The sequence below is a fragment of the Aulonocara sp. 'chitande type north' Nkhata Bay genome, linkage group LG5, assembly GCF_057382095.1.
Source record: "Aulonocara sp. 'chitande type north' Nkhata Bay isolate Kocher_YH1m ecotype deep benthic linkage group LG5, A_spYH_male_GT1.1, whole genome shotgun sequence".
Lineage (NCBI taxonomy): Eukaryota > Metazoa > Chordata > Actinopteri > Cichliformes > Cichlidae > Aulonocara > Aulonocara sp. 'chitande type north' Nkhata Bay.
The window spans coordinates 47959265-47974787 of NC_141348.1; the positions used below are offsets into that span (position 1 = coordinate 47959265).

The 15523-nt window shown below is 39.1% G+C and overlaps 3 protein-coding genes across 4 annotated transcripts in view; all 3 read left to right on the plus strand.

Moving 5' to 3' along the window:
• LOC147331584 (angiopoietin-4-like) overlaps nucleotides 1–4202 on the plus strand; it is a 70078-nt gene extending 65876 nt beyond the window's left edge. Inside the window, exon 10 of the mRNA XM_086293986.1 lies at nucleotides 772–4202. Within this exon, the coding sequence (XP_086150112.1) occupies nucleotides 772–932 (161 nt within the window). The 3' untranslated portion in view covers nucleotides 933–4202. The remainder of the gene's footprint in view (nucleotides 1–771) is intronic.
• A 2751-nt stretch (nucleotides 4203–6953) lies between these two features.
• Nucleotides 6954–12736, plus strand: LOC147331585 (cytochrome c oxidase subunit 6C-1). Its single transcript, XM_086293987.1, has 4 exons — nucleotides 6954–7085; nucleotides 9479–9593; nucleotides 10024–10156; nucleotides 12594–12736. Exons 2-3 carry the CDS (start codon nucleotides 9489–9491, stop codon nucleotides 10147–10149), a joined length of 231 nt encoding a protein of 76 aa, XP_086150113.1. The 5' UTR covers nucleotides 6954–7085; nucleotides 9479–9488; the 3' UTR covers nucleotides 10150–10156; nucleotides 12594–12736.
• An 881-nt stretch (nucleotides 12737–13617) lies between these two features.
• Nucleotides 13618–15523, plus strand: part of LOC147331586 (serine/threonine-protein kinase 4-like) — a 41878-nt gene continuing 39972 nt past the window's right edge. For both annotated transcript variants that reach the window (XM_086293992.1, XM_086293993.1), the window contains exon 1: nucleotides 13618–14042. In XM_086293992.1, coding sequence (XP_086150118.1) covers nucleotides 13999–14042 — 44 coding nt within the window. In that variant the 5' untranslated portion in view covers nucleotides 13618–13998. The remainder of the gene's footprint in view (nucleotides 14043–15523) is intronic.

The following is a 15523-nucleotide window of genomic DNA, read 5'->3' on the forward strand; positions in this document are numbered from 1 at the left end:
ATTTGAAAACATGGGTTACATATTTATGGTAACTCGTCACAAACGTGCTCTGTAATGCTATAAAGAATTAATGAGCACTTTGGGAGCGTAGGTCCGGGGACCCAATCACAGTGGATGAGACGCCGTTCTTTACCTGTTAGTAGATTTTCACAGATCATTTCTGTTTTTCAAAGCAGAACTTTTCTTGTTTTTATGCTCATGTTGTTTTAATGTTTGCAGCCTTCATCTTTGTCTTTATGGTAGTCAATGCATGTAGTCGATAGACGCTTTGAAACTCACCCCACGTGATGCCACTACGCCAATCAAATGCTTTATTCAGAAAACTCAAAGGAGGAGACGAGACGTGAGACGAGGGATTTAAATGTGACTTGGTTCACACATGAGAGGTAGTTAAGGAAAAATAAGAGAAGGGAAAATCAAACTACACTTTTTCATTATTTTAAGTTGAGCACTTTTTTTGAAAACAACTTTTTAAAAAAAAAATTTAATTTATTTTTTTTAATACAAACTTTATTTTACTTGAAACGATTAAAGACCCACAGTTCATTATAAAAAATATTAGTAAACATTGTTGAAATAATGTTGAGTTGTTTTCTCTAATTGGACCTAAATAAAAACATCTGGCAGGTTCACATTAGCTGTCACTCCTCCATTCAAAATATGCTTCAAGTGCTCCTAAAGTAAAATTGTACCACTGCAGTCTGCTTGTTTTATTACTGCATTAGTGTTATTAGTTGGCTTTTGTTTCTCACTCCCTCTTGCCTCCATCAGGTTGGTGGTTTGATGCCTGCGGTTTCTCCAACCTAAATGGTGTGTACTACTCCATCGGCCATAACATCAGGAAGCTTAACGGCATCAAGTGGCACCACTTCAAAGGTCCCAGCTACTCTCTGCGCGCCACCTCCATGATGGTACGACCCTACGACTTTTAAAGGCACCTTTCACCCTCCACAATGGTTTGATCCAACGGAGCTTAAATACCACAGCGGTATCGACCTTCAACTCCTCCGAAATACCATCCTAATGATAGCAAAGCTTCAAAACAATGGCTCCCACCTTCACCACCATCATGGTACAACCCTAAAACACCTCTTGGATATGATATGGTACAGCCCTGAACTGAGGAAATAGTGACTTTAAAACAATAATGGTTAAAGTCATGTGACTCGTGAGGACCTTGTTTGTTACATGTCTCCTGGACTTGTTTTCATAACCAAGGATCATATTGAGGAAAATAAGGGATGGATCATGTAAGAAAATATCTCGTCTGCTTGAAATGTGATTGTCCTTTAAATATGATGATAACGACACACATTTTCAGCCAGTCTGTGCTGGAAGCTATTAAAATGGTTGTGCTGGTTTGTACACATGAGAAGTGCCAAAAGTGTTCACCCACACAGCCAGCCAGTCGCTTGAGACGTGGGTTGGATTGTTGCTTTTGGGTTGGAAAAGGTACACTCTGTGGTACTCAGTCACTCCACCCCGGCTGGTACAGAAAGGGTGACTGAGGGGTTTCCAGAGCTGGAGCATACTGGCAGCTTCACGGTACTTTCCTATATGACATTTGAGAATGTGTTTAATGGTAAAAGGCATGAATGTGGACCCTCATAGCTCACCTGGTAGAACAGGCATCGTTTCTACTGAAGGATGAGTTCGCTACTGTAGCCTGGGCTGCCCCCATTAAACTGTCACTGTCTAATAAAGACTGTAAATAGGAATAAATAATATTATCCACAAATCTGAATTGAAATCTGTGGCTAGCATGAAGGTATTCACCTACTTTTTTAGGAGGGAATACGAGATTCTCTTTGATGTTATCAGTGTGTTTATAGTGCCACTATCTATGACCGGCACCGAAACACAGACAAGATTTAGATAGCTGATGTCCGTGTCTATGGGAGGTGCTACGGCCTCTGGCTGCCATATCACCTTCCCATGGACCCAACGTCTGCTTCTCAGATCTGTTGAGATGAGGACAGTCTGCACCAGCACAACAATGGAAAAGAGGTTTGAGTGATTGGCTGGTTTTTGGTCTTTGGTGAGCAATTGCATTACATGTGCCATGTGGAAGCACTGCAACATGTTAATCAACAAACCAGATATTTCACAGACAGTGATTGTTTGTTAACAGATATCAAAAGACTGGAGAGACTGCAGATTTCTGAAAATGTACTTTCCAGATGGTACACAGGGCAGCAAATTATACAAACCCATCATTTTTGTAGTGTGATTGTGAAACCTCAGCGCTAGTGTTTTGGTCCCTGCCATATTGGGCTCTTGCAGCCAGAAGTGGCCATACTTGGATAAAAGGGTGGCGTTCTGAGTTACCAATTCCTGGAAATCTTGGTGAGGAGCTTCATCTCTCAAACAGATCCCTGCAAATTGCTAACACACTATTCAAATACTAGAATTTCACTCATCAAAACTGGAGCGCAAACTTTTTGGACAGCCTGCACCACACAGCACGCCAGGCTATTAGTCAGATAATTGTCAGATCAAAACTGCTCCAACAGGGAGCAGGATGGCAAACATGATGCAGCGACTCTGAGCAGCAGCTCTATGACAGCTCGCAGCCACAGCAGCCTGCAAGCCTCCAAATACTGAAAAGGTGAGTTAGCAAAAAATATTTACAACCTTGTTTTTGTTGTAAGGACTGAATGACCTCTATGAGTTTGTCCTGGGATTTCTGTTGCTGCGAGTCTTTCTACAGAAAACGTCTATGTTTAAGAAAACGTTAATATAAGGCGAGAAAACAAGCAGTGAGGATATTGGAGTTTATTACACGGACAGCTTAATACTGAGAGATATGTGACTGAGCAAAGAGTGGAGTTGGCTTTCACAACCCACTTTTACTTGGACTGTTTTTAAAGGAAGCCAGCGTTTCCACATGTTTATCAACAATTTTATAAACGTGGACGCTAAAGCTGGTGTGACTGCCAGAACATGAATCAGATCAAACTGATGAAACCTGAGAGTCACGTTGAGGATTGATCTGATTAGCTGGAACAACATCAGGAGCCACAGCGGATGATGTCCAGCAGGAGAAGGTGATTTTCTTCCCACTCACCTCCTTTGGGCGGTGGTGGACGGTCCATCCTGGGTCCTCGTGTGAGCCTGGACGTAATTGTGGGACGTCTTAGATGCCGAATCAGCACATCTCAGATTCTACTTACCGTGCACAGTGTTGATTGAAGCTTGTGCATCATAAATAGAGAATCATGCAGAGGCACGCAGCTGGAGAGACCCTGAACGCTCTGGTTTTCATTATTGGTCAAGAAATAATGGCAAGCAGATTGAGTTTTTTCATGAATAAGTAATCGCATGTTTGCATATGTCAACACTTAAAGAACTTTACAGGAAGAAAGGAGGCAAACAAAACGCAGATCAACCTTTTTCAGCTGTTTTTGTTTTGAACGATGAGCAAAGAAAAGAATTCAGTGAAAGTGAACTACACGCCAGTGATTTACCAGATTCTGAAGCAAAGTATTGTTGCTATAATTATCTTCCTAATACGAACAATATTGTTTTTTTGTCTCTTGTTGGTCTCTGCTCTTCATTACTGCACAAAAAAACAAAATTCCCATCGCTCTCATACAAACAATAAATGATTTACAAGATATGATTTTATGATTTCTGGTTGTGAATTTCTCATTTTCTGTCTCATGAAGGCGCTTTCAATCTGTGGGCCCCTGCAGCCGGGCAACCAGATAACATGCAGTGAAACTGAGGCTCCATTAAAATTGTGCAGTTGATACATTGTAGCTGCGTGAACTGCAGCATCTATGGTCCACTTGGTGGTAACATGCAGTGAAAACATCATATTGATTAACACAAGGATAATGTCTCTGCTGAATGAGATCTAATGGGCTCACAGTGGTAATGTGCTAATTGCAACAGCTATCAGTCTGCCAAAGTAAACGTGTGTAATAATCATTTAAACACGAGCGTAAACTCAGTCAGTTCTGAAGTTCTCTACTTTTCACGCCGTTTAAAATTCATCAGAGTCCAACATCAGCAGAGCAACGCAGACACACGAGAGCAGAGATTCAGCACAGGATGATAAATCAAGCTTAAAATGTAATTATATAACTTATGTTCAGAAAATAAACACATGTTTTAATGCTAGCAGGTTGACATTTTTGTAATTAAAAGTCAACTTGGGTCATGTTTTTAATAAATAAAGGAAAAATGTTGTAGGAGTGTGGGGGCGTGAACATTTTTGGCTTCTGATGGGGGAGGCACGCCAGAAAACGTCTGAGAAACACTGATGTCATTCTTCTCATCTGTCAGACCGTGCAAACACACACACACACACACACACACACACACACACACACACACACACACACGTAACAAGTTTTACATTAAACCATAAGTAACTGACACTAACTAAAACAGAGCTTGGAAAGAGGCGTCTGTCAAGAATTTCATTACAGCTTTCGTATCAGTTTTAGATTTGTTCTAGGTTGTGTGGGTGGGTGAGAAAATTCAATCCCGTGTCTTTGGTATTTGGTATTCAGGAGATGATTCTAACATATATATATAGATATATATATATACCTATATATATATGAACTAATCAGTTAACTTTTTTATGACACATATATGACACATTTTACTTTTTAAAAACATTTGAACATGTTATCACACAAACTACAAGAATGTTTAATGCTTCATTAAATTCAGTTACTACGAATTTGTGGTGGTTTGAGGCAGGAGTGCACTCTCAGTCAAACACCAAAGATCACAAATGAAATTCTTACCTGATCTCGTCTCCAGCAACCACAGCATTTCAGGTTTATTGTCATTATTATCATTAAAAAGTTAATTATCCCGACTTATTATTCTTGAGGAATTTGTGAAGACCATTAATTTGTTTGCAGTTTTTTGAAGTCTTTTAATGAATCCTTCTGATGTCATGGTCTTTATGGTCTTAAGATGCACTTTACAGGAGTGAAGCTGAGGGCGGGTGGAGTGTGTGGCTGGTGTCTCTGTTTTGTACAGGATGTTGTTCTGCAGTGAGGCTCGTTTAACAAGTTTCACTTTTCCAGGGTTAAACCTGTTTTTTATGTACTGCACACATGTAGTGATGCTTGTCCACTTAACACTGAACAGCCTGCAGCTGTACAATAAAGTATGTTATTAAAAACTGCTTTCACTGTGTGATGTTCCTCTTTGACCTGAAAGCACAATGACAGTAAATAATATTTTCAGTAAATACTTACAAAGATGTGCTTTTACATCTTATCATTTTAGAATGTACAGACTTTTGGTACTATGACCACTGGAATCTGTAGTTTAAGAAACTTTTCTTTGCAATTGAAATAATGTTGTTTTATCTCAATCCTGCATTTACTGAACTTATAGATATTAAATAACAACTATTTTTCTATAGATTTAAAATTAGCCTGAGAAAAATATCATTTGCATCATTCGTGTTTTTCAGGTTAGGGTAATAATCTCTCATCTCACATCAAAAAATATATATTATTATTCAAATTTCAGTGAACAGTTTAAACACCAAGTGAGAACAAACAAAATACAAGTAAAAGAAAATAAGTAGAGAATTTAAAATGCATTCTTATGGTTCATTAGTAATAATAATAATAATAATAATAATAATAGTAATAATAATAACTTACATAAACTAATGAATGATAAAATAAATGAATGAAGAACTTGCAGCCTTCTTAAATAAAACGTAAGTATTATGTTATTCTGATCTTATACTATAAATTGCTTTTCTGTTCTTATTTTTATTCATTTATTACATTTAATATTTATATAGTATTATACTACACAAGCTGTTAGGCTCCACAGGTGAACACTTCTTGGTCGCTGTTCTGTTTTCTAACCATTCTGTGTTGTTCTGCCTCCCTCTTGTGGTCAGACTGTGTTACTACAACAGCTAAATTTTGGTCAAAGGATCTGCATATCCTCCTTCATTACATCCCTAAATCTTTTCTGTGGTCCTCCTCTTTTGCTCCTGCCCAGCAGCTCCATTTTCACCATCCTTTATGTAATATATCCACTAACCCGCCTTTGCACATGTCCAAACTATCTCTGCCTCTCTAACTTTAGCGGTGTCTCAATTCAGGGGCTGCATCGTTCGGAGGACCCAGGCTTTGCGGTCTATGTGGGCCGGCTCCTCCGAAGACCGAGAAGGCTGGAAGTGCGAGGCTGTGAAATGGGATGGTCACTGCAAACAAGAAGAGGCTCAGAGCAGATCCCTGGTGTAACCCCCAACCCCCAGCATGAATCCATGACCTGACACTCATAAAGCACACATCATCACTGTGTCACTGTCCTCCTCATACATGTCCTGCACCACCCTCTCACACACTTCTCTGCCACTCCTACCTTCCCCATAAAGTACCACAGCTCCTCTCTTAACATCTGTTTTCTCTGATCCACAAAGACTCAGTGAAGCACATTCTGATCATCTTAAAACTTCTACATCAACACTCTCAAAGCAAACATCACATCTGTAGAGCTTTTTCGCCGCATCTCACCCCCCAAAGTTATTCCCAAAGAGATCTAGTGGGGAAAGTCCATTGCCCTCTCTCATAGAAATTTCTATACATCCACAGGTATAACTGAACCTAATAAATCTCACTTAGTTTTGTATTTTATAATTAGTTTTCTTTTTATTTCATTGTGACTTGTATTTATAATTCGGTTTAGTTTCAGTTTTATTTTTTATTGTTTGAAAAGTGCCGTTTTAGTTTAGTTTTTTTCAGTGCTATTATTAGTCTTTTTAATTATTCTTGTAATTGTAATTGAGAGAATTTCCACAATACTGACAAGAACTGAAAATGCAAAGCAATATACTGAAAGATCCATTTCCTGATGTGATGTCATAATGCGAGACAACAAAACAAGATAAAATAGTTTTACAAATAATACCATACAAAACTTTTTCATACGTCACCTTGTCGTTGTTGCCTTCTGTGACCTCAGTTGCTCTGACTGACTGACTTCGCTTTTACTCCACCTAAGTTTGTCCCTCCGCCGTCCCGTCAGAATCTCTTCCGGTTGCAGCTGCAGTGCGTTAGCGGTTTCTGTGAAGGTCGTGAATCCAACCTGTGAGTATCTGTCAAAACGGAAAACGTTTATATTCTTACACTGAATTTTGTATATAATATGTTGATTTTCAGATGGCTGATATCTTCCGGGTTATTAGTTTCTCCTATTTTCTCTGCTTTTTTCTTTTTGTCGCGGGCCGGTTAGCTGTCTTTGTGTACAGCTAAAGCTACCTCGGCGCTAACACAAAGCCTGTTACTCTTATAAACTGTAGTCCAACAATACATGCTAATTTATGCAGGCTGTGTTGGTATGGCTTGTCCCACCAATAGGTAAAGAAATGGTCGTATTAGAAAGCAAATTACTTTTTTTAAGTGTCGCCAGTGAGCTAACGTTATTCTGACCCTGCGCCGAAGCTGGTGGCGTCAAACCGATTTTACTTCGTTAATAATCAAAATCAGCCCGTTCAAGCCCTTCGATAATGCATATAGATATTATTTAAGAGTCTTTAAGTGTAAACGAGGGCACACGTCAGAGGTAGTAATGGGACTAAGGTCACACCGCTTGAGTGCAGACCTGACTCTGCAGCCATGTGTAATGGCGATCCTCCACACACACACACACACACACACACGGATTCATTTCATTCTGCGTGTTTTCAATATTTTATTGTTGTCTTGGATCTTGTATGTCGTATTGAGTTAGTTCAGGTGAAGCAGGGATCTGAGAACAGCAGGTTCATTTAGGGGTGACTGCTAACGACCTTCAGGCGAATTAGGAGCCTCAGATGGGTCATTTTACCCGCTTTTATTTATTAACTGGTGCCAGAGACGTGAGGTGGAAACATGACCATTAAAGAATCCAGGATTTAAATCTGCACCAACAAAGATGACGGTATAACTTCCAGCCGAATAAAGCTTTTATCACACCTTTTTAAAGCAGATATATCAACTGTTAGTCGGGTTCTTATTTGTATAGTCTTTATATTTTGGTGACTACCGAAATTAACTTTAATCTATGAAATGATTCAGAATAACTGCCTGAGTAAATGTCTACATGCATTTCAAGGTTTCAAGATTAAAACTTTCCTGCGTTATAAAAAAAAAAAATCATGACTGAGATAAATGTGTTTTTTACACATTATGTTTAAGTAGGGTTAATATACTGTATGAAATGTATTTTTATTTATCAAAAATGAGAAATTAAAGGAAAATGTACCGATTTTGTTTTATTATTACTAAGTTAATTTAGTCAAATAGTGAGTTTAATTGTTGTGTCAGTTTTTAGGGAAAAGGGTGTCTTATGGAAGATATTTTCAGATTTCAGTTTGTCCAGTGAGGAGATTTGCAGCCTTGGTTTGTCACCAACAGGGTTTCTGTTTTTTAATAGTCTAAAAATCCAAAAATGAGTTTCACAAATTAAAATCTTTGTTTTTGTCTTAAAAATTGATCAAGTTTATTTTATAAAGTTGCATTAAATTCAGTTTCTGTTAAATGTGTTTTGGTGGAAAGGTAGAAACGGATCATGCACTCATCGAAAGGTTGGTGGATCAATCCAAGGCAATCAGTCCTCATTCCAGAGATCCTTGGGGCAAGATACTAACCTAAATTCCCCTCTGATGCATCTGTCATAGTATGAATGTGTGTGAATATTAGAAAGCAATTGCATAGAAAAGTAATTGGAAAAAGTGCTTGTGAATGGGTGAGTAATTGGATTGCTCAGAGTAAGAAAGGACTATGTTAGAAGCCCATTTAGTCCATTTATTATAGCAAAACTACAGAATAAAGCCAACATGGTGAAATTTTGTGGTGAATCAGGGACGAGTCTCATTGTTTTCAAAACTGTCTGCTTAGCAAACTGCATTTAAAAACTACTTTGTATGTACTGCAGTATTCAGTATGTGTACAATTCCAACATATTTTGACTTTGTACTTTCACCTTTGACCCCCTTGCTGAGTGGGTCACAGTAGCCACCAAAGCATGCTGGCAACAGGCATCCTGGTACTTTTAGTGTGCTGCAGTATTTGGATATACATAAAATTTGTGTGCAGGCCATTTAGTCTCATCCACGTTTTCTCCCATATTTCCTTCCACGGTCACTCTCTGTGTCGTCACTGCAGTTTTTATTGTCTCTATTAAAACTTCCATGGTGGCAATGGTAAAACATGGAAGCTATAAAACTACATGCATCTTATTTTTATAAATCCACTTTTATCAAAACACACACCATGATTTGTATTCATTGTATTTACATCGGGTCATTCTTTAAATTGGGTTGTTAAATTCAGCTTTTATTTGACTCTGATCACTAACCAGGAAATGATTGTTTTAAACATTTTAAAGTGAAATGATATAAAGACAGTACTTTTGTTCTTTCTCTCTGATATTTGTACAGAATTTAATAATTGGGGGGAAATTTAAATGATTTTTTTTGTATTTTTTTTCCCCTCTGCAGGTGATTCATCATGTCTCTGCCAAAGCCAATGATGAGGGGGCTGCTTGCAAAGCGACTGAGGTTTCACCTGCCCATTGCTTTCACTCTGGCTTTAGCAGCTGCCATTGCATTCAAGGTGAGAGGATGACGCACACTCAGGCGGCTACAAACACAACTCTGATGGTGATGCTAAGATTAAAAAAATGACACAGCCGTGATGAAAGGAACACATCAAGTGTCCTGTCAGTGTCTAGATCCACTTACAGCTCAGCAGACAGCTGATCATATTTTATTCATCACATTTATTTTCTAGTTAAACTTCTTTTTTTCAGATCAGTTTATAAGATGCAATGAATCGTTCACTTAAAGGATATGACATTTTTGATGTTGACAAATAAATACAGTAATATAATAGTTTTTTTTTTTATTGTGACCAGTTTTACTCTTCTGCATAGTGAGTATCCTACTTTCATTTTTAATACTTTGAGTAGTCTCTGTTATCTCTGTAGTTATACTAATTTTACCTGCAGTAAGTTCTGTCATATTTTTGTTGTTATTCCCCACAGTACACGGTGACAGAGCCCAAGAAACAGGCGTACGCAGACTTCTACAAGCAGTACGATGCCATCAAAGACTTCAACGCCATGAGGGAAGCTGGGGTCTTTGAGAGTGTGCAGCCCACTGGGAAGTAAAGCCACGGTGAGGGCCTCATTACTTGGCTTTAAATATTGTCATTTCAAACTTCGGTATCATATGGAGTGTAACATATGATATGATGGTGTTTCCATCAGCATTAACGTTCTGCTTTTTTTTTTTTTTTCCTGGAGATAATATTCTTAGTCTAAAGCAGGTCATGGAAACACGAACTTTCATCTACGATATGTCGGATTAGCCTTTTAATATTTTCTGAAAATGATACGAGATGTGCAGATATTGAGAATTTATTATTACTGCAGTTTGTAACAACTTCTTTCTTGTTTACGGGCAGTTTCTGTGACTGAGCAGGGCTGCATATTCAAAGGAAAAAGTTCACATCTGTGGTTGGAACAAGAGACACAGCTAGCTTTAAATATAGGGAAAGTGGATCTGATCAGATTTATTGGCATGCAAACAAACATTACAGCAGCCATGTTTTCAAGAAAGTGTTTGAAGGCTGTCTGTACATCGCTGAACAACATTGTTGGAAAGTATTTCATGTTAGGTGCTGTAGCAATTCTTCAAAAGAATGATGCAGATCTCAGTCTTTTAAAAAAATTGGGGGGGGGGAGAGTTAAATACCGTATTTCCCGGACTACAAAGCGCACCTAAATATTAGCCGCACAAGCTAAAATCAGGGGAAAATCCTGTTTTGTACATACATTAGCCGCACCTGACTAAAAGCCGCAGGTGTTTCAATGTTGACTTATCATATGTAAGAGAATATGCACAAAGGGAATTGTCAGGAAAGAGATGGCTGTTTGGAGACACACCCCTTTTATTAATATTTTTGAAAAACAAGTTATGGGTACATATTTGCACATGTAGTACATAACAGTAACCTATAGCACACCAGGAAAATAGATTCGGCCTACCTTTTAGGCTCAGGTGCAGTGACACGGCTTTAACAAGAAGAAAAGTCAGTCATTCACCACCATCTTTCTCTTCTTCCTGCCCACTAAAACCACCAAAGTCCTCTTCTCCAGTGTCGGAAACAAACAGGCTCAGGATGGCTTCGTCATCCACTCTCCGCTTCTCTCCTTCGTTGTCACTTTCAAAACCAAAGAAATCCTCGTTGTCAGTGTCAGAGTCGAACACCCTAAGAAGGGCCGTGGCGGTGTCCTCCTCTCCATCATGCAGCAGTCCAGCCCTTCAAAATCCGTTGGTGATCGTGGATGTTTTCACACTTTTCCACGCTGTCAGAATCCACCGGTGGAGTTGGGCATAACTTGCTTTTTGCAAGTTTATCGCCGCTCATCATCCACGACTCCCGCTGAACGCGTAGCGCTACTTTGAAGTTTGTTTTTCGCGCTACTTCGTACGGCACTACGTTGCCTGGCGGACGGACATGTGACTAACATACCACTCTTGAACCCCGATCCTTCCGCCAGGCAACGTAGTGCCGTACAACAGCGGAACAAACAAAACAAATCGTCTTACGATATCACAAAAATCATGGACAATCCATAGAAAAGCCGCACCTGACTAAAAGCCGCAGGGTTCAAAGCTTGTGCAAAAAGTAGCGGCTTATAGCCCGACAATTACGGTAATTTAAAAATGTTTTTAAAAGTCTTTTTTTTTTTTTTTGACCACAGGCATGATCTTAATTGAATCCTAAACAAATGATAAATTCCATTATTCTGAAGTATTTCCACTTCACTCTTGAAGCTGAGTGTTAAGTAAAGCAGTTCACCTTTCATCAGGCTTTAGCTTCACAGCTGCACATTATGCATGAGCAACACAGTACATGGAGATGGACCATCTCACAATATTGCAGATGTTTTCTTTTGCAAGCTCAGATTTTGTTTTAGTGAAACTGTTACGTTTAATTATGAACGCAGCTTGGTGCCTGCTGCTGAGGTCCTTTGAATTTGTATGTTTTCTAAAGGCCAACAGGGAGTGCCGACTCTGACTGTAAATAATTCAGATTGAAGAGAAGTGTTTAGAAAAAAGACGGTTGGCTCTGTGGAGTTTGGTCTCTGAGTTGTTTAAAGTCTCATTGAATACAACATGATGGCCGTTCTTATAAATTATGGAGTCAGAAATGGATGATACAGCAAGGTTTGCTTAAGGGTGGGGCTACCATATGAATGTTGCTGCCCTGTGATGAGCTCGCAGCATCACTCAGTTTCTCAGTCAGGTCTGCGTCTCGCAGGCACGTAAAGTTTCAAAACATCTGTGAGACGGTGACTTTACGAGCCAATAGGTGATGTCATGGTGGCTGCATTCATGTTTTGTATACAGCTTTTGTTTAATCTTTTTTAATTTAAGTTTTGTAAATTGTATGTAAACTGGAATAGTACTTTATTTTATACTAGCTCAGTAAGAATAGTATTTTTTTATTTTTTATTTAAACAAAACGTTTGTCGTGCTCGTCAACGTGCTTACTGACGTATCAAACCACGTGCATCTCTAATGTCTGGTTGTTTCCTTCCTCCAGCTCTGCTTCCCTGTTGTTCATTCCTGGTCTAAAAGATGGTTCCTCTCCACCTCCACCTTGACGTTACCTACTGATCAGATGTAAACGTCGCTTTGCTGTTTTTGTTCATTCAAATAAAATAAACTATTCTATTAATGATCAAACATCTGCCTTTGTGATTTATTCAAAATAAGCTTTGAATCTTGTTCTAATCGGTTTGACATTTTTGAGATGGAGTATTTTGAAAATGCTTTGACATTTGAGGTGAAGCATCAAGTGTGCGCATTACAAATGCTGAGGTTGTGTCTACTGAAAATGCTCAAAGCTTCCAAAATCAAGTTCAAACTGACGGTTATCTTATACATGGCATAAAACCTTCGAGGTTTATCTATCACCCGAGAAAGCAGTGTGATTAAAGTAAATCAGTGTAGACATTATTTCTCACAAAGCAGGAGATAGATACACCAAGTTATTACAACATTTCTAAACTTTATTAATAATACATTAATTATAATTAATACATTATGAAGAAATTAAAGAGATGCTCACTACAGAACAAACCTGATAGAGGCAGGGAGTGAACGATTTCAAAGACTGGAAGAAAGAAAGCTAGTAGTAAATGTTTCTAAAGACTAAAGGACTGAGTTGGGAATTGTAGTCTCAAAGAAAACTATCACTAGACTTCACCCTATAAATGAAATTTAACAGAACTGAATTGAAGAAAAAAGGATGTGTGAAGATTCTGAAAGAAAATCTCAAGCAGTCAGCAGTAAATCTGTGTCTGGGTCTTTGGTCTGTTTTCCTACACAACAACGACCCAAAACATGCCCCGCTCCAAACATGAAGAACAGAAACAGAATACGGTAACTTTATATAATATTAGTAACTTATCATGTTTCGGTGTTATAATTGTTTTTTCAACATACTTGAACAACTGTCGTGTATTGGATGGATGGATTCTATCTGGTGCCCCCTGCTGGCCGCGTCCCGCACTGCAGTCTTTGTTTGCACCGCCTTCTACTACACTTCCTGGTTTTTTCAGGTGGATGTCACAGCGGCTGCCAAACGGTCTGTCAAACAAGTCTAAAGTTGGAGGACGGGAGAGGAGGATGAATTCAGTGATGAGAATACGGCAGCTGGAAGAAACGCGCGGTGTGTGTGGAGCCTGTATTGCAGAATGATGACCGGACGTTGTATTTTTGGCGGATATCAGGCAGCAGCGGCGGCAGCGGGGAGGCTGCTGTGAGGCGGAGGAGCGGGCTAAGTGTCCCTCTAGCTGCTGCTAGCCAGTTAGCGAGCGAGTTAGCATTAAGCGGTCTGCTACTGTTAGCATCGAGTGTCTGCTTTGAAACGTTGGCCAGCTCCCCCCGAGTTTGACTGCAGGCCAGAAGATCCAGAAGAGTCCGGTTCTCCTGAAGAGGACATCATGGACTACAAGGACAAAGTACAGATGAGGCATAACCCTCGCAGGTAAAGCTATGCTAAGAATGAAAACAGGCTTTTTGATGGCTGGCATCTCATTGATTTTATCAGTCTAACGGTAGCAGTCGGTGAAGTTTGTCAGTGGGGTGGCAATCTTCCGGCCAATTGGTATCTATTCAATGAGGCTGTAGCATTACATAACCGACTGTACGATAAAACAGACATTAAGTTAAAACGACTTTAAAGCTTCTCCATGTCCCCTGTAGTCTTCTTATGGGTAACTTTAATGGATCGTGCTGTCCTACATGTAGTTTATGTCTTAAAAGAGTCTGTTCTGATATGTTGTTCTTTCACAATATCCAGAAATTGTAACAAAAAGTCAAAAGTCAGTCTTACGATTCCTTAAGATCTTAAACGTTTCTCACCTAAGAAGCTGCAAACAGAACTTTTTTTTGTCTTAATTGATTAAATAAATAGTGGCCTGTCAGTACGACGCTATCCCAGCTCTTATTGCATTAACCAAGCCGCCTGTGTACACTTGATCTGCTGTGTCAAATCCTTGGGCTTGTCACCATCAAAGGCCCAGTGATCTAATTTAATGCCGTAAATCTCTTTGAAGATCTCGGATTATCTGCTTTAATCTCCAACAGGTTGTTACTGAATCAGCTCAGAGTCAATAAAACGCGCAGTAATTCTAACAGAAGAGCTGTGTGTGTGAAACTTCGTGTGAGTGTGTGGGGTGTCCACAGCACTGGGTTTGTGGCAGGTGGAAAGAATGATACAGGGGTTAGAAGAACACGTTTTAATGAAATGAGTGTGATTCATGCGGGGCTTTGTTGCTCCTGTGTGTGGCTGCTGTGTCTCTGCACCTGCAGATCTTTTATTTACACTGCAGATAACCTGATTCAGATATGAAGTTGTGAAATGTGTGATAGTGTGACTAGGCTTTTAAAAGGAAACGGGTATAATTGTATATGTGCAAAAATATATAGACAGGAGTGGCTTAATGTCCTGTTCAGTTAAAGTTGTAAATATAGGTAAAAATTGCTTTTCTCTGAGATTCTAAATTTAGATTAGTTTTAGTCATTATGTGTTTGGTGCTATGCCCATAAAACTTGTACCAATTCAATTGTATCCAAATTAAATGTTTTCCATCCACAATCCTTCGGCAGGTACTCGCGATATTAAATAAGCTATAAAATACCAAACACATATAAAATACAAGTCATAGTGGTGTAAACATTCTTCAAAACCACAGTTTAGTTAATGCGTTGGTTTCTCGAGATAAATAACAAAACACAGGAAAGTCTTGGTTGCCTGATCAGTTATTCATGACCAAAGAAAAAACCCTCCATTATGATGATGTATTTGCAGTTCACTCGTTTCCTGAGCTGTCCTTAAACGTCACAGCATTCACTTGTCTAGTTCCACTCGGGTATTAAGGTACAGGAAGTTAGAGCTTCGATGTGATATTCTGGCTGTTTGTATCAAAGTCTTAGTTTCTGTAGAATTACACCAATATAAAGCAC

Coding starts and splice junctions, on each gene's coding strand:
- LOC147331585 (XM_086293987.1), top strand. CDS start 9,489: ATGTCTCTGCCAAAGCCAATGATGAGGGGGCTGCTTGCAAAGCGACTG. Junction 9,594..10,023: donor CAGCTGCCATTGCATTCAAG/GTGAGAGGATGA, acceptor TATTCCCCACAG/TACACGGTGACAGAGCCCAA.